The sequence below is a fragment of the Solea senegalensis genome, linkage group LG11 (assembly GCF_019176455.1).
Source record: "Solea senegalensis isolate Sse05_10M linkage group LG11, IFAPA_SoseM_1, whole genome shotgun sequence".
Lineage (NCBI taxonomy): Eukaryota > Metazoa > Chordata > Actinopteri > Pleuronectiformes > Soleidae > Solea > Solea senegalensis.
In genome coordinates, this window is record NC_058031.1 from 15,833,215 (window position 1) to 15,853,255 (window position 20,041).

Below are 20,041 nucleotides of genomic sequence, written 5' to 3' on the forward strand. Positions count from 1 at the left end.
ACATATTCATTATATCACTTATTTCTAGTCACACTTATTAAAATATGCCTTTCAATGTCAACAGACGACTAATTAGAGAACAAACAGCAGTGATGTTGAGACAAATCCTGCTCCTCTTATTGTGCCTAAAGGTCCTTAGCCCCACTTCTAATTACAAACCTAATCCAACACATGTTTTCCTCATTCCAGATTTTTCAGTCACAGCAGGAGGTCAAGGAGTGAATGAGTGCTTCCCCAATAAATCCCCTAAGGGCGTGCTTTATTTGGACACTGACAAATGAACGACTCTTCTAAGAGGATTACCACTTCACTGGCTTTGCCTGAGTTGCCATGTGCTTAACACAGGTTTTCCAGTGGCCAAGACAGACTAAGCAGGTGATGAGCAGGAGTGAAGAAGGTGAGAGAAATGCGAGGCAGGGTGGGTGGATCCTGTAGACGCACTCATGACCCTGCCAAGCTTTCTCTCAGTGATGTGGCTCAAGGCCAACAACACCACTATCAACTAAAATCCCTGAATTAAAACTGCATGAGGATTGTTATTTGTTTAGGTCCAACTCCAAAATGTTTTTTGTAGTATCAGTTTTTATGCTGAACCAGAAGAAATACATTGCCACATTAGTAAATGGCTTGTGTTTGACACCAAAGGCCTGTTTGCGTGATCAAGGGAAAGGTTCCTATGTAAAAACAAGCACACTGTAAATATTTCAAAATAAGAGGGGCAAGTAATGTGCAGTTGTCTCATCAGGAAGTGGGCAGATGGCTTAATTATTCATGAATGTAACTAAAGTGGGCTCAAGTTCACCTGTGCACTGGGGTCTATGGAAGAGAGGAGCTTACAGTTATTAATCCAAACCACACCCATGGAGAGAAAGATGGACGGTGCATCATAAATGTATACACGACTCAAGCAGAGCACACACCGTCTTTGTCATGACTCTCGAACATGAAGAGGTTTGAACATGCTCGACTGAAGAAGTGCTTCTGGCGAACAGGTGTAGATTTCAAAGCGCTTAGAAAGAGGTTAGCCTTGTGTGACGACACAGCTAGTGAGTGGTGGTGGGATGCTACACTTTGTTGTCAAAGAAAAGCAAACACTCTGAAGAAGTAAACATTTGGTATATTATGCATATATACTGTATATCCAGTTATCCAGTCATTTAGCTCAGCAATTGTCATTCTCTTTATGCTCATGGTATTTAAAAAAATTCTCAATTGTGTTTGCTTTCTAAATAATGCAGTTTATTTGTCATGTGACCTCAGCAGCTTGTGTATTACTTTTTCGATTTTTACATATTCCGACATGGACATTTATTGATGGCTTAATATACACAACCAAAAATCATGTGAAAATGGCTCATAATGTTTCATTTCCTCAGTTTAAACCTCCTGTTGGTAAACAGAATAGAGAGGGCTTTTGTCCAACTTATACTGAGAAGTTATTACAAAGATTAAAGGTGCAAGCCAGCCAGTGGTTCTGTTAAGTGCTTTGTTTATCTTTAGCTCTGTGCTAGCACTGAACCTTTACCTAGTTACTACTCCAGATACTGGATGCAACACCTGTCTCATTTGAAAAAAGCTTTTGAGGAGATGCAGACATAAATACTTTTTTATTAATCATTTCATGCTCGACTGACTAATAAGAACAATAAAAATTGTGAGGACCCTGTGAGTCCACATTGTAGTTTGTTTGGAAAGCAGACTGTCTAGAATATCCAAATGCAGAGGAATTATGGCCTGGTCAAAGATATTTATCTGTACTAACTAATTACTTATCCTGTCTGTAGTCATTCTCTCTCTTTTTCCCACATCCATTCAGTCTTTTGTGTACTGAGGTTATCAGCAGAGACACAGCACATGATGGTTGCCTGGTGGTTTTTGATAACTGGGATGAAGGTGCAGATGACTCACCGATTTAGATGTAGCTTATAAATCTAACGAACACTAACATATCAGAAAAACAAAGCAGCATCTATGTTCCACCAATCCTAAAACAAAAGAACTGAGGTTCAGAAGTTGAATGTAAAACTCTTGTTTTGTTGCATTTTCTATGGTGATGCTTTTTAATTTTTTGTTTACCACTTAGATTTCTGTTAAAACTGATATTTAGCTATAACCCTCAAACCTAGTGCTTCCAGATGTTTGGAGTATGAGGTTCTTGTTGAGTGTTTAGATGTTACAGTGTGAAACATAACTCAATTATAAATATGGCAGCGTAAAATATAACAAAGGACTTGTAGTGGGTGTTGTTTATTTATGTTTACTGTTAGTGTGGATGTTCTATTACCATCATTAGGCTGCCAGGTACTAAAGTGGTGATGTAACAGAGGAGGTAACACTATCCGAGTGTTTTTTTCAAGTCGAATAAACTCTGACATATCCAATTACCTCTTAAAAATTGGATACAAATGTGTGGCTTGTAATAAACCCTGACGCAACAATGCTATCTCACTGCTGCAAAGTTCCATTCTGAACAATGCCCGAGGCTCGTAGTGACTATCTGTCTATTCAACCGGATTTGTTTCCCTCATTATCTTATCTCCGGTTGGTGCTACTTTGTGTCGCCATGGAGATGGTGGTAAACAGCAACACAGGGAGGGTGGTAGTGAAGAGTGAATGGGACCCAGCTTTCAGGGCGCTACTGTGTCCGTGAGACCCATTAAATATTCAGCAGCTGTGCACCTGTCTGGGGTGCAACCAGACAATATTGGAGCCACAGAGCACATTGTTGATGCACAAAGTTACTCAGAAAAGCCACATTTTTACAGACAAGGCGTTTGATGATGTGAATTAACTCCTTGAACATTTCTTTATGAGTCAAAAAGGAAACTTATATAGTTGAAGCCTCACACTGTTCCTGATTTTGTAATAAACTCAATAATTATTGACCCTCACACAGCAATACACGTTTGCAGTAACCGTAGCATTGAAATGACTCTAGATGTACTGCATAAGTCGTGAATGGATGTGCAGTATTTTTGGAAAGTTAAACCACTAAGAGGTTTTTTTCTAAATGGGATTTGAACAGTATTTAGATTTCTCTAAAGTATCAAAAAGTTCCAGTTGCTTCCTACCACTGGCGCATATCGTATGAGTCACAAACTCTCTGCTTCTTTATCAGTTCTTCGTTTTTTACATCAAATTTGCACTTGATGACGTAATGAAAAAAACAGATGAAGAAAATAGCATTTAAAGGCAGACAGATTTTAGAACGGAAAAGTTAGATGCTCACTAACATGAGGTGACAAAACCATAGTATTTCCTGTATTACTAAATATCACATGACATTTGGAAGAGATATTTAAATTAAAAAAGTTTTTTTGTTGAATAATGTTTGCTCTGTTTGTGTCTCCTGCAAAAGGGGGTCAGTAAAATTCATATAAATTAATTCAAATCACTATTAGACTGCAGCTAGAGGAAAATGCCCATTTGAAGACAAAGATGTTACTCTTACCTTGGGCTATGCCCCAGTAAGAGTCTGAGAGACGGCAGGTCTCCCTTGGCAGCAGCATAGTGAACAGGTAGAGCACCTGTATCTGTGGAGGCCCCGGGGTCCACCTCCCCACTCTTCAGCAGCCATTCAGTGATCTCATGGTGACTAAAGCGTGATGCAAGATGGAGAACAGTGGCACCAGAACTGTCCCTGTCCTATAAGGCAAAGCAAAGAGAAACAGCTGAAATATCACGTCATGAAATGAATTACCAAGTAAAAACACAAAAAGTTACAGTATTAGACTGTGAATCAGCTGTGTAGCATACTGGTCCCAGATGATAAATACATTAGGAAATCCATTTATTCATCTTCTATCGCTTTAACCTCCACATGAGGGTCGCCAATCTCTGCTGACATAGGGCTAAAGACAGTACACCCTGGACAGATGGCTAGTACATCACTGGGCCACAAACGACCATCCACACTCATGAATCACAAACTCTTTTTTTGGCACCAGACATCAGAAGTCAAATATTAGATTCAAAACACGGGATGTGATGGTAAACTGTCCTTTGTGCCATTAGATGGTAATCACATGAAATGCCTTGATGTTGGGAGTGGCGTGGGAGTTGTAACTGAGTCATGGGAAAGATGTACATTTTTGGACACATCGTCAGTAGTGTACCCTTGAATCAGTGGGTGTTTCGGCCTTTCAAAACTCGACACCCTCATCAAAGGTGGCCAGCTACAGGGTGATCAAGCCTGAGCCTTTGTCCCATGCCCAATCAATAGCCCATGGGACTATGCCCTGGATCTGTAAGTGGGAGATGGGATGGGGTGCGAGGTGCGATGTGGGGTGGGGGAGTTACTGAGCGGCTCCTGATGTTCTTTGGGCCCAACAAGGGTCCTTCCACTTTATCCAGATCCACTGGCTGCTTCTTTCGGCCGATTCAGAGAGTGATTTAATTGTCTCTTCAGTTGAACTCTGATATCGGTAGAAAATACTCCTGTATACCTTGATATGTACTATTTACCTGTCTTCATCAAATTATACCACTTAAGGCCAGTCAAAAAGTCCTAGTTCCACTTAAAATATGCTTCCGCTTCAAAACTTTTTTTCCCTAAGCAGTATAGGCCACTGTCTACACTCAATATAAAAAGCATTTTCTAACAACCTGGAGAATATGTCAAATATCGGTGATTATTAATTATCATTTGGCTCACATGGCCTTTTCAACTGTCACCCGACCCTGACTAAAAAAGGATGGGGATAAAAAGGCTAACGTGTATGTATGTACTTTTAAATATACACTTAGGCTACATAGATAACTGTATTCATACACAACCTTTGGATTAGTGTGTATCATATAATCTACAATAGAATGCAGCTGCAGTCTGAGGAAGTGGAATGACTAATGACTAACATCTTTAATGTTAAATAAAATCTGGATCAGAGTGCAGTAGCACGATCATTGTAAGTGGAAGTTAGCTTTGACCACCCGTCATTAAATCACACTGTACCTGGTAAGGGATTGATTTGATTGATTTTACTAAATGTCGGCTGAGTGTCTTATCAGTTTTGGCATGTCACTGCTCACTGTTACTTTGCCAAGCAGAGCACAAAAGTAATGGAGACAGTAAGTAGATAATAGAGCTCTTACTCTGTTTCAAATTTAGACTCACAAGATTACAACAGGTTAGCTTAAGTACCTGGTTTACTCCAGTGTGCTTTTTTTTCTTGTGTACATGTTGGTGTAAATTATTTTTATTAGGTTTGAAGAGCTATAACAAACATAGTGATATATCAGCTATAGCTGTGTGGGGTTTGCATGGTCTCTGTGTGTCCACATGGGTTTTCCTCACACAGTCAGTCACAGGAGAATTAAAAAAAATGTCAATAAATATGAATGTGCAGTTTGTTTGTTTGAATTGAATTGAATGACTTTATTCCTCCCCCAGGGGGGAAACACACATTCACAACAGCTCAGTTAAGAGGTTGTAAGCAGCAGCAGCTTGGGCAGCGCCATCTTGATTTGTGACCTGACTGGTGACCAGAGAGAACTCTGGCCATAGGTTTATGTCTGTTTCTAAAGGAAAAACAGCATTTTGTAAAAAAAACAAATGTCAAAGTAGACGATGGTTGTTTGAGTGTTGGTGATGATGAGTCAGTGAATGGATTGTCTTTGAAACAGGAGGTTGGGGGGTTCGATCCCTAGTTCCTCCTCTACATGCCTCACTCTGAATTACTCTTGGTAGCTGTTCTGGCAGTGTGTGAATGGACATGATAGATTGTGTGATTATAGAAAGTGCTCCATATAGATTCACTGTATGGATGTGTGTATGAAGTGTGAATGGCAACACTGGAGTGTAATATGCATCGAAAGTCCCACAGACCATTTATTTTATAAAAATACAACTGTACTTCAGCTTTAAACATTCCTTCCCTGTGTGAAAAGTACTTGCTACCAGCAGGGGTGTGGGAATAAGGTTAAATGGGAGTCTTATAAGATTTAATCTGTCATGTGAAAGCTTAACTATGCTGCTTACAGTGCCAAACATCTCCACATTATCATATCACACAAAACAGTTCTGTATCTGTATAAGGGACAGGGATGCAGTTTTGCATACTTCATTTACATAGGAATATGATGCCGTGCAGGATAGTGGGTGTTAAACTAGAACCTAAAAGAAAGTAAGTAGTAAGTAAGTCACATTAACAAGGAGAATTCTTAACATTGTATTGCTTCATGACCCAACACACAGTTGAAAGTAGATTCTGTGTACTGACCTTTTTATATATCAGAGCTGTAGCATGATCTGACTTTCACTATGTCTCATAAATCGCAACAGGGCACTCATGCATACAGTATGTGGATTTGTGATCTCTTCATTATGACAGGCAGAGGTATATGTTCATATAAAATCTATCATTCTAGAATAGATGATGCCTTTCTGCTGGGAGTTGCCATCTTGTATCTCTTGTATCAACACTGATCACCACTCAAATTTGTGTTTCCCACATTCTGGGGGAAGAGAGGAGAATTCAGTGTCATAGTTGTGAACTGACCACTGATGGAAGTTCCTCTTTAAAGAGGAATGTCCCTGAGTTCTGAATGAATTGCCCTCCTGACAGTGATACAGTTGTCTGAGTCTGAATCAAAACAAACACCCAGTGCAAGGTGTAGAATGTATTTAGACACTTTAGGGTACAATGTACTGTACCTCTGGTGTGCTTATGAAAGGTGTAGATGGGTTGATGACTTTATTAATTTTGGGTTTGATGAAGCTCTACTTTGATGGTTTTTGCAAACTCTCACCAATCATTTTTAGATCAGAATCTAAAATTACTCAGAATTACTGCTGGGAAATGTATACAATATCTATATCTGCATTTGTTTTAAAATCTATTTTATTTTAAAACTAATTATTTATATTACAGAATAATCTGACTGTGTTTATAGGCAATTTCATTGTTTCAAACACACAAACAAAGAAGGGTATTATTAACTGAAATGAAAGGCCATTTAAGCATGTAATAAAATCATATACAGGTGTTTTACTTTAGAGAGTATTTACAGTGCAAACTCAAAAGAAAACTTTTAATGAGCCCAGAGAAACAATTTTTGTGCAGCCCTGTATATCTCATCCATCCATCCATTATCTACCATTTTATCCTCCACCGGAGGGTCGCTGTGCCAATCTCAGCGATAGGTGGGGACCCTGGACAGTTCGCCATCCCATCACAGGGCCAAACATAGAGACAACCATCCACCACTCACATTCACACCAAGTCAAATTACAGTGTCCAATTTACCTAATCCCTATATTGAATCTTTTTGGACTGTGGGAGGAAGCCGGAGAACCTGGGGGAAACCCATGCACACACAGGGAGAACATGCAAACTCCATGCATAAAGGCCCTGTATAGGAAGCGGAGATGATGTCTGCCGGAGACGTCAACAACCAAATAAAAGCACATTTACAAATCAAAACAAATGTAAAGCATCACAAGCAATAACAACCAATCACAACATCAAAGCAACAGATACAGCAGATGACAGCACAGCTTCACAGCATATGGTATACGTATGTAAATATAGGATCACACAGGAGAAATTAATAATTAGGGTCACAAACAGCTGTTTCAATGTGTGTGAAGTTTGGTAAACTGAGAATTGAGCTATAGTGTAACAAATGTTAAGGAGGTTGATCTTCGCCTTCTGCTTTAAAATTCAACTTGACGATACATATTTCGAGACGGAAGGTTCAGTCGTTTAACGTGTGATTATTTGCTTAAACAAACATTAAATTACAGATTACAAGAGTAATTGATGACTTGTTTTAAAATAAAATTATTTGACTATTAATTACAAGTTTGTGAGTTTCCTTATCACTTTGAATCAATGTACAACCCATTTCTTTAAAATCATATAATTTATCTGAACAGTAACAATAATGTTTGTTTTCTCAGCCCTCATATGTACTTGTCAGCACAGCACTAAACTTCTGTGCTTGAGTAATAGTGTTTGTTTCTCTTGTTTTTTAAGGGTTTTCTCAGGGGAGACCCCACCTCTCCCACCACTACCACTACCACACCAAATCTCAAAACATGCATATAAGTTAAATGTTGACCCTATGAATGTTGACCCTAACCTGGACATAATTTACAATTACTCATGGACTATTGATAATTAGTGAGTAATTAATTATTGAGTCTACCTTTTGAAAACACAATATATTTTGTTTTATGTACAAACTTGTCATAATAAGAAATAATTTCACATAGAATTGGGGGTAGCTTAGATTACAGTGTAGCTACTATAGCTGCAGGACGGGTCCCTCACCTCAGGTCGACAGCCTCCCTGGGTCAGCAGCCACTGTAAGCAGGCCAGGTTGCCCGTGGCCGCTGCGTCATGCGCCGGGCTTGCCCCGTTTTTGGCCACGCAGTTACCCGGCAGACCCGCCTCCTCCACAAGAAAACGCAGACAGGTGAGTTTCCCGGCCCGGGCTGCGTGGTGGGCAGGCGAAGCCCCCAGCACGTCCTTGACGTCGCCGGTGAGCGCTTTTTCCGCAAACTGCGCTTTCAGAGACTGCACGTCTCCTTGCCTTGCGGCGAGCAGCGCCCTGTCCCCCTCCACCACCATGACCGCTGCACACTGATCCTCCACTCCGCTGCTTCCCCCTTTAGTTTGCGTGGGTTCAGCTCGGTCAGTTCACCGCGAGGATGAGACCAGCATCGTTATGTTCAGTCACTAATTTAGTCAGTAAACTTATTATATCACATCCACATCTTTCCAAGTGATGGAAGCAGCATCATTATCCACTCACGTGCAGTCACTAGTAACCAGCGGCTCTTTTACATTCTGAAATGATGATGAACTGACCTGCTTTCTATGTTTTGACCGACGATGTGGGTCAGTAATCCGTTTCTTTTATCTCTGGCTCAACACCTGTTGCAGGAGTTTGTTTCAGTAAAAATTTAACAAGTTTGTTTATCCCGATTCCAAATGAGCAGAGTTTATCATGTGCCTCAGAACATCCCGCAGTTTTTTTTCTTCCCTAAAGCAGATGGCGACGTGGGACTGAGCGCCTGTTCAATAATCCATCAGGGGGAAGGACCGCTGAGCCTGTTACAGGTTGTTGCTCCCTGGAAATCGGCTCACAAGTTAAAGGGGCAGTACAATTTAGAAACACGCTAAACCTAAGCATATTTGCAACTTATGCAACTGTGATGATGGTGGGTGTCAGTGAAGCACGGAGCAACATCAGAATATTAAAGCAGCTAGTACATTTTAGAACACGTCTTGTTTGCAGTTGCTGGCTATTATGTCCATGAAGTCAGCATCACTGCACACAGTAGAGGTCCATCTGGTGGCCTGTTGTAAAACTGTAACCTTAAATAATATTTTTATCCAGAGGTCTCAAACATGCGGCTCAGGGGCCACATGTGGCCAACCACCACAAAACTGTAACCTTAAATAATATTTTTATCCAGAGGTCTCAAACATGCGACCAACCACCACTCTTATATAAGTACCTAAGGGTCTGTCCGCATGGAAAGGGGTTTAGATGAATACTCATACTTTTTTTTTTGCCAGAGAAGCGTTTCTTCCACACGGAGATGGCATTTTTTGAAAACACCTCCCAGAGTGAGAAAACTTCAAAATGCTGGCCTTGTGTTTCCGTGTAGACGGCGAATATGATACTTCAGGAAAACAACAACGTTATATTCCAAGCATCTCTCTTGTCATTCATTGTCTTGTGTTTGGAGATTGTTTGGCAGAGTTACCAACTACTGTCAACGAAAAGTAACTAAAGTCAGTCTGAGAAGACACTAGATGTCACTAGAACACGTCCTGTCTTTAGAGATTTCACACACGGTTGAAAAAAGTGTTGAATCATAAAATAAAGAGTGGAGCAATCAAAAACTATTTTTACCTGTGTAAACAAAACAGATCAGTGATTTTTCCACACAGAGTCGACTGTACTGAACATACACAGCTCGTTCTTGTCTGTGTTTTAGTGTGCTGTGTGTGCATGTCTGCCCACAGTAAATAGAGTTAGATGGACCTCACTTGTACAGTGAAATTGTACATTTCCTTCTGGGAAAGTATTTAGGTTTATTACAGAGAATTGCTAGATTTGTCGGTATTTCTTTCTTTTTCTTTCTTTCTTTTAAAAGAAAAACAAGTGACCGGGGGCCTGTAAAGTTGCTAAATATGTACACGGAAAAGGTTTCTGTTATATCTAATGTTTACAACGTCATCTTCTGTTTTTGGTGTAACGTTACAGCACAACTACAGTGCTGGCATATGCACTACAGCATTGTTCCGTGTGGACGGAGGTATTTCCTGAAACAATGCCGTTTTCACAGGGAACTTTTTGAAAACGGCAAAGAAAAAGATTGTTTACGTTTCGTGCTGGACTTGGCCTAAAAGGGATACTTGAGTAAGAGTACAATACATTTTATAATATTACTTAAGTAAAAATCTATTCTATGTGGCTGACATTTACTGTACTTAAATGTCAAAAGTAATGCTCTCATATAAAATGTACTTAAGTTTTAGAAGTAAAAGTATTAAAAGGTGAGGAGATAAGATTGAGCCATGGTGTCTCAGTGGTAGGGCAAGTTGTCTTTCAACTGGAAGGTTGTGGGTTCAGTTCCTGGCTTTGATTTTTAATATTAGTTTCCCTCTTAAATTATATCCCTCTTGTCGCTTTAAAGACAAGACTTTGTGTCTTGTTTACACTCACTGGATTGTATTAATTCTAACTGAAAGAGGCTACATAGGTTCTCCAACACATGAGGATGAGGGATATTTAGCTGCGACATGCAACTTCACAAATAAATATTACTAAATTTTACACTCTGTACCTTCAATGCCCAGTAGGGAAATTAGTCTTCAATTATGCCCAATAATAGCCTTGAATACATCATAAGTTGAAACATCTGTTATAATTTAATATGATTGTAATAGTTTACTCCTGAATGAAGGGGACCATTTTTCCAAAACATTTGGCTTTTAATAATAATAATTCAGTATATATGCAATAAGGAATATGGTATATATCAGAGGACAAACGTCAACACTCACACATAGTCAAATAAAATACTGTTCAGAGCCCATGTATGTTTAAATGTTTCTGTGGTTTTTAAGCTTAACTGAATATGTTTACATTCATGCTGTTTCATGTCACCCCCCACGTTAGAATCTCTGTTTGAATATAGGAAGGCTCTCCAGTTTTCTTTAAAAGAGCATGTTGCGTTAAACTGTAATACTTTAAACCACCAAACGGTGGCAGGAAAGGTTCATATACCTGCAGAGGTGTTCAGGTGTCAAGTGTGTTCGTTTTCCACGGGCTTCTCTAAATCACGTTAAGATGTTTCTCACACACATCAGGACATTGAACAAACCCTCTTTTTATGACTAATAATAGAAATAAAGCTGAAATACACTCTGTTTTTAAAACCGTGCACCATTATTCATCTGCTCTGAGGTTTCATAGCACTGAAAACTGCTATAATTTACGCCAGTATTCTATTCAGTCATATTTAGTAAATGGAAATATAAACCCACATATATGACATAAAGGTTTTTTTATATATAATATTTCCAATGTAATGTAAAACAACAACTTCACACCATTTCACACATTTTTTGTCTCTTCGCTGTCAGATTAGGTTGATTGATTTTTTTTCCGGGCAAGCGGTCTTTGCAGCACGTGTGTTAGAAGAGGAGGAGGAGGAGGAGAGGGGGAGAGAGAGAGTCTCGTGCTCGGCGCGTGCCACCTCGGCACATCTGTTGCACAGGTCCAACTGTCATGGACACCGCGTGCTAATAGAGGGGAGGGCAGGGGGAATTCCCACGAGCATAATTGTACAATTCCCCAAAGGAAATGAACAATAAACGCACTCCAACACGACTTAGTGGACTGTGTGGTCATAATTATTTATTTATTTACTCGATAATTTATTAGGTTTAATCATTTCACGGGTTTTGATTAACCTTGTATATGTTTAATAGTGGACACACCGTTCGATTGCGTCTAACGTAAAATCTGTTAAATTCATATGTGGCTAAATACGTTTTTTTTTAACGTATTATTTTTTTTTAAATATGAATGTCCATTTTTTTTACCGCATCCTGAACTGTACTGATGAGTACTACATAATTAGGAGAATTTCTTTATTTGTCATTTGATTTCTCTTTAATGACTCATATAGGCTAAATTTAAATAGCATATGCGTGTTGATTACTTGACGTGTGTACTGTCTTTTTGTTTTTAAGATGGTTTGTCTTTATCCGCCTGTTTGGTAAATGAGGCTCAGTCAGCTCTAAAACGCAGCTGCAGCAGCAGCAGCAGCTCTGTATATAAAGGAGGTTGTAACACAGGGTGTAATCATGTGTAGGAGAAGTGCAGTTTTCCCAGGCTTCTTCAAAGACTCTCCCACAAACTTGAAGCAATGAGAAGCTTAAATCCCCATTGAAGAGTTAAAGGGGGCTACCAACGGTTTTTCTGCGAGGCCCGGGGAGCCTGGGATACTTAGTGCACGCGTCAGACGTGCGACAGTTATTCAAATTGATCTCAATTATTCAGCGCGTGGGCCCCATCCATTGTATAGTCACATCTGTTGCTGCGCGCGGGAACATTCAAATTAGGACGTTTTCTGCTCAAGTTCATGCTGCTTACAACACAACACAACAGCCCACTGTCACCGTTTGCGATGATGAATGTGCCCAGACTTCCTTTTACACACTGGGATACAATCGCCAGGGAAAAGTCCCAACTTCCCCCAAATGTTTTTTTTCAAAAGCAAATCTATTTACCAGTGTATGTCATAATGTGAGCTTATACACTGCTCATAACAGTCCAACAACAACATATAATAAATACATTTAATAAAATAAAATAATACATTTTCATATGTATGTGTATGTATGTATATATATATATATATATATATATTTTAAGTCTGTATAGAGCACTTCCTCACGTCCATCTGCAACGGCTCAGCTGGTCGGCGCGTGCCACAGAGAAATTGTTTTCGCCTGAGTAAACGCGGGCGCGTGCAGGAACCAGAGAGGAGGACATGTCTGCACAATTATGTGATCTACAACACTATAACAATAGAATCTCTCTCTGTGTGTGTGTGTGTTATAGGTTAATATATGTATATAAATAAACACATGATAAATATGTTGTTATATGACGTATTTAAAAAAAGACACCAGGCAAAAACCAACTTTATTTAGCAGCTGAAAGAAAACCAGCACACATGGCGGAAATAACTTTATTTATTATAGGTCTCTATATACCATATCCCCAAACTCTTTCTTTCCGTTTCTCACGCTCTCTTTGTCTTTTTTCTGAATCAGTTTGCAGTCACATTTACACCAAAACATCACAACATGTCTTGTGAAATAGTATCTATATGAAGTTTAAACATCTGAGAATGTACTACATAGAAGAGACTTTATTGTCATTGCACATTAGGGTACAATGACATTGTGGGTGCTCCACACAGCAACTAAATAATAATGCACATTGTACAACAAATACATTGAACATACAAATAAGCCATAAGATTAGGGTACAACGACATTGTGGGTGATGTAAGGTGGGGGGTGTGGCTCTGTATGTATGTATGTATGTATGAATGTCTGTGTGTTAAATCTAATGATAAAAATAAACTTTATTTAAAAATTCACATTACCTCACAACATCAACAGATAAAAAAACGCTGGGTCATACACTGATAGTGGAGTTTTATATATTTATATATGTGTCTATATATGTGTGTGTGTATGTATGTATATTTACATATATATGTATATATATATATATATATGTATATGTATATATATATATATATGTAATATTCAGCCAGCTTTGCTTTATATGAAGGCGCGAAAATGGGAAAATCTTTGGTCATTTTTAATGGTCATTTTTCAGAATAGAGGTTAATATGAGTACTGAACAAACAATTTAGCTATATTTCAATAACATATCTGTTTTTTGATTGTAACCAACAGGAAACCTGTCTTTTGAAACCACCAATTCTTATTGTATTTTTATTTTATTTTGTCTTTAGCACTATTGAATGTGCTCTTGTAAAATAGATTTCAACCTCATCACGAAATAAAGGTTGTAAGGTAAAATGTTAATGTAAGCCAAAATACTTAACAGCAGTACTCTAAAAATTTTAATTATACAAATTGGTATAAACAACATGTGGAGACACACACACACACACACACACATATCACAGGTGATACAGTAAATACAGCTTATAATTTCTTTAAAAGGTTAAGAACCTCCTTTTCCTGGAGTCCTGGAAATATAGGGACAAAGTAATCTCTTAGTGCTCCTTTTAAGGAGACTGAAATAATATAATAATAATAATCACAATAGTAATAATAATAACACATGTTGAGTCCTCTTCACCAGAATCACCCCTGAACTCAATGGTCTCATCAAACATGAGTTTGTTTAAGTCATTTCTGGCTATGAACAAATGTGACCTTTAAATTTCCCTTTGTTTTTAGATTGACAGACATTTATTGACATCTGTAAATAAAACAAGACCTGGACTGATTAAGATCTAAACAGGCCATTAACTTTCCTATTTATTTAACAGACTTACAACTATTTACAGTAGTTGGATAACTAGAAAATACTTATAAGTAGTAGCAAGAGCAAAAGAACCACCAGGTGACTTCCTTGGTTCCTCCTTGATTCTTCTGTCTTCTGTGTTGCAGTCTGAAGACATGATAGTCAACTGTCTTGTCTCCTCCTGAACTCACCGTGCAGGCACAATTATGTCTCTCCCACGGCGACGCAGTCATCCGTGAGCTGCAGTGAGAATGACTATGGTCAGACTTTCTCACACTCAGGCTCATTAGCAGCAGCAGACGGAAACATCTCAAGAGATTTGACAAGTGATGGCGTTTGAACAATGCAGCGTCTACACACTGAGAAGTCAAGGGAGGCTCGACACCAAGGTGATGAAATAGACTTTAAAATGCGTCTTATTTATAACACATGGGCAGGTTTAACAGTTTTACTGCAGCAACACAAAATAACTGCACATTAATGTCGTAATACATAAACAATACAGGAAGTGTTAAAAACAATCAGATTATAACAGCAGTCGTATAGCTTTATGAAATTAATTATAAAATGATGAAACATTCACTGTCACGTGTTTGATTTTTGGGGCGTATACAGTCACGTGTTATTTCAGCTTGGTGTACAAATGTCATATATAAAGCACAGAAAACACAACATGAATGAAACAATTATTATTTCTGTCTTGAATCTAAAGTCATGATCATTTCTCATATTGTAACTCGTGAGTAAAGGTTACATGCAAATCGCTGTGTCCTGAGATGGTATTCAGTCTTATGTACACATCTCACACAAGCAACACAATCACGCCATTTATATAAATAAATATGGTTTGTATAGCTCTACAACGAATAAATAAATAAATACATAAATGACGTACCAGTGCGTGAGTGGGCTGCTTCTCTGCACGCAGCGACTCTTGCAGGTGTTTGCTGGTTGAAGGGCTCGTGCGGTTTGTATTGAGCGCCCTTTTACAACACGAGGTTTGGGCTCAATGACAGAGACGCGATGGTCTTTGTGGGCGGACACCTTGCTGTCCACACACGCCACGCCCCGCCCCCGTCATGACCCTGCTGTCCCTGCAGCACGAGAACAGACAAATAAAGAGAAATTTAGTATAATTTACAGATATAGAATTTTACCGATTAGAGATATTAGTTATTTTGCATTATTTTGTGTCTGTATAGAGTAAGTCACAAGCAGATGAAGTCAATGTTAATGTCATGTTTGATTTATAATATAAGAAATTGGGCGATGTTCTCAACAAGAAGCGTTATAAAGCTGGCATCACATTTTGTGTTGGTCCGTGTATTCTTTGTCCTGGTTATCATCTGCTGTAATCTAATCAATTATTATGAGCAGATTCAGCAATGCAGTTACGTTTTAAAACATTAAAAAAAGCTCCCTAAAAGGAAACCATTGATCATTATTATATTATTTTTATTCGTATATCACTGCAATATACAGAAGAGTTTAAAGTAAATGTATTGGGTGATTATTATTATTATTACCCCCTGCTTCTTTTTAATGTCCCCTGGTCTCTACATGTGTCTCTGTAAGTTCAACATAATTCATCGGAGGAGGAGGAAAGCCATCTGCTGCCTTTGTCCTCGTGGCTCGTGCTGTTCTCGTGCCCCTGATATGGCAGCACAATGGATTCCCTTCAATCAGAAATCCAATATTCAAAAAACCCGCCAACAAGCGGCTGTCCGGCGTGTCCCACCCTCTCCTGTGGTAGAGCTGCGTGGGTCGTATAATCTCATACATGCTGCAGCAATGGATACATTCTTAAATACACTTGGTTTGCTTTATTTATTTGTTCATTTATTTATTATTAAATAAAAGTGTTTTAAATAGTTTGAAGCCTGTATGTGGGGCTGACAAGTTCCTTAGCCAGTGGTGGAAAAGCCTATATGCGTCGCTGTATAGTTTGAACAACTTGAATGAAGAAAACAAATGTGCATCCACCAGATGTGGACTCTGTCTTACAGCTTGGCGTTTGGCTTGGTGAGGCATATTTGGATATTCAAATCCTGTCTAAGCTATGATGCAGCAGCAGCAGCAGCCCTCTGGTTCGTGCATGGTGCATGATGCTGCGCTGATATGGACCTATAGGGACAGAATCAGTGACGTCAAAATGGACCTCGTGCATGAGGCAAAAAAAAGTTTGGTTTTTCGTCACTGCTGCAGCAGATGCTGCGTGGAAATAGCGTTGTTTTGGGCGTGGGAAGCTTCATGGCAAATTTTGATAGGTCTTCCTGCTGCATCCTCAGAGGGAGACGTGATGCTATGTCACACGAGAGCTTCTTCAACACACGAACAAAGAGAACAACAAACCCTGTGGGGACACGAATATTAGTATTCACAAGGAACAGTTTTAATCATTTATATAGTTCATATACGTATAGCCTTTAAAATATATTATTTCACTCACACACATACTGTGAATAGGATGTTTTGATTAAATGGGATGCCATTATTTTATTAACAGTAATAGTAAGTGGACTGATTAACAAAGGGTAACAGCTAAGTCTTGCAGAATAAGAAAGAAATATAAACTATTTTCAGTAACTCTTACCTTATCTGATCATTTTGTATGATACAGGGAGACATTACAGTTATCATGTCCAAACCCTGATGTGCATGTGGTAGACAGAATAACAGCAATGCAAATTAATTCAGTAGCAGGACAGATGGCATCCTTGAAAATGAAACACATTTCTAAATCTTTAATAAAAACTCACTCTTGTATTTTTGTGAAATAAGAAGATGTGTTAGCTTTAGTCAGTATATTTTATATATATTATATTTATATAGTGGGCCACATAGTTGGTGTAGTGGTTAGCACTCTTCATTGCCTTTGCACCTTTGCAAGAAGACCCGGGTTTGTGACCCAGTCAGAACAAGGGTCTTTGTGCATGGAGTTTGCATGTTCTCCCCGTGTGTGGGTTTTCTCTGGGTTCTCCAGTTGCCGAAAACATGCAATATGGGGAGTGGGTAAATTGGACGCTCTAAATTGACAGTGAATGTGAGAGTGGATGGTTGTTTGTCTATGTGGCCCTAGGATGGACTGGTGATCTGTCCAGGGTGTACCTTTCGCTCTACATCCCTTGTGGAGGATAAAGTGGTAGAAGATGGATGGATGAATGTAAATAGTTGTATATAATAGCACCTTCTCTAGTCTTGACCACTCAAAGTGCTTAGCACTACCGTTTTGCCATTCATCCATTCACACAGTGCATTTTCTATCTTTTTTTTCTATCTATCATACCAATTCATACTCTGCTGCAACAGCCATCAGGAGCACATTTGGGTTAAGTGTCTTACAAGGAACACATCAGAATGTAGACTAGTGTGGATCAAACCCTGACCCTCTGGTTGGAAGATGACCAACCATACCACTGACCCAAGCTGCCCAATAAACTGACAAATATTCTTAGCCAGAGCCAGCCCAGTGCAGAGGCAAACTAAGCAATTAATATTTCAATGGTAATCATGGAAAAGATGCAATATAAAAATTAAAAACAAATATTTCCAGTTCACTCAGCTCCTACTGGCCCCCGCCCAAATTCTGCTTATGTGGCTCCATGAAATCTTGGCCAGCTTTCAGTTTAGCTTCTGTTAGACTGAAGTGAGAGTGAGTCTTCTTCATTGGAAGAAGACTCACTCTGGTGTTAATGGGTTCTTCTTAAGCTGAGTTGTTTCACCTCTGGGATCTAAACAAAAGTCATGTCTGGCACCAGCTCCTCACTGTGTTTTTCATTCTGAGGCTTTCAGGGGAGAACAATAGACACACAGTGGTCTGACCGACCAACATAAACATGTACAGTCCGACATGAATGAGTGACTTCAGAGTCAGATTAGTCCTTTCTATTGAAAGGAACCTCACAGAAACACGGGGACTCCACTTCATATGAGATGGACAGAGACACACACTGAAGGCAACCGAAGGGGTTAGAGGAAGGAGTGCACACACTTAACACTTAAATCCACACAAGCAAACTCTGACCGCATCATCAATTCTTTTGTTGCTTTTTAGTGGAGGAAGAAGAACAGTTTTATACCTTGTCTTTGGACTTCACCTCAAATAGCTTTTGTAAATTTACTGAGTTGTCATGTTGTCTATGTCAGTTTGACTGGAGCCACGCAATCACATTTGATAGAATAATAACCTGAGTGCATGTATTGTTTATGATCCTATCAATGTCATGCACTTCATAATGCAGCGCAAACTTCAGTAGATATTTGTGTTAAAAAATAGTTGAACATATTAACCTAATAAAGTAGGCAGTGAGTGTAGATGCTGAATATGTGATGACGTGTCAATGGTGTGACCTCACCTGATGTCAAGTGCTGCATAATGGTTGATTTGAATGGTCGTGGGTTCGATTCCTAGCTCTGCTAACACACCGATGTTTCCTTGGGCTAGACACTTGTTCTTGAAGGCTGTGCCGGCAGCGTGTGAATGGGTGTGAAGGATGTGTGATTGAAAATGTGCTGCACATAGATGCACTTTATGAAAGTGTGAGTGAATGGATGTGAATGAAAAACCGTAGTGTAAAGCAGCTCTGAGTGGTCATCAACATCAGAAAAGTGCCATATAAATACCAGTTCGATTGGTGATATATCATCGTCCTTCCTCGTGCAATATGATAAGCAATATGCCAGGGCAAATAATAATAAATGAAGGCACTCTAAACAGTCTCTGCCAGTTTCACTTGCTGGGCTACCTCATTCACTACTTGAGTTCACCACAAGTTTCCCTATATGGAAACTTGGCGGAAGTTACCTGACTGAAGAAGTGGGAGGTTACAGCGGGATAATGGTGGAGAAAGCTACGTTAAGAGATGCTCCATCCACGTTCATTACATAGACTTCAAGCACTTTGTTCTCCATGTTTGAATAAACAGAGAAATCCTGCACTTTTAACTTTTCATGGATGTTTTGTTTTCCTCAGTTAGACAGATATTGTGAGGTATCGCTATAATTGTCTTGCAATATATTGATTATCACGGTATTATATTATAGAAATAATCACACAAATATCATATCAACTGTTCTCAGTCGTCCATGATGTTTGTATATTTAAGGGTGAAGATAAAAGCAACTGGATTTGTTTGAGAGGGGATTTTATAGTCTTGTAGAAAACATCAGACCTGTTAACAGCTCAACTATCACACAAAGCTTGGAAAACGTTACAAATGACAGCATTAAAAGTGTTACTTGTGCTCACAATTAAATGGAAAATGGTACATACATTACCTCCATGGTCTTTATCCATTAATTTGTGATGAAGATCACAACCCTAAAATGTTGGTATCCTCTCAGTGAATTTAGAAAATCATTAGAACAAAAATTGTATTCTCAAGTGCCACTAAAACTTCTCATACAATTAGAAAACCAAACGCATAGGGTCTTGCAATGTCTTTTCAGAACATGTAAATAAGTGTTAAAATATGGTATTCTTTCTCACGGACCTTGA

The 20,041-nt window shown here is 39.0% G+C and overlaps 2 protein-coding genes across 6 annotated transcripts in view; one reads left to right on the top strand and one right to left on the bottom strand.

The window, feature by feature from the left end:
• Positions 1–9,075, bottom strand: part of espn (espin) — a 38,476-nt gene extending 29,401 nt beyond the window's left edge. For 3 of the 5 annotated variants that reach the window (XM_044037185.1, XM_044037183.1, XM_044037182.1), the window contains exons 1-2: positions 8,274–9,039; positions 3,452–3,645 (exon numbers count right to left, since the gene is read on the bottom strand). In XM_044037185.1, coding sequence (XP_043893120.1) covers positions 3,452–3,645; positions 8,274–8,573 — 494 coding nt within the window. In that variant the 5' untranslated portion in view covers positions 8,574–9,039. Of the gene's footprint in view, positions 1–3,451; positions 3,646–8,273 lie in introns of all 5 variants that reach the window. The other 2 variants (XM_044037180.1, XM_044037181.1) reach the window with 2 other exon arrangements.
• The window catches only part of acot7 (acyl-CoA thioesterase 7), a 100,086-nt gene that overhangs the window by 25,692 nt on the left and 54,353 nt on the right, over positions 1–20,041 (top strand). The window lies entirely within an intron of this gene.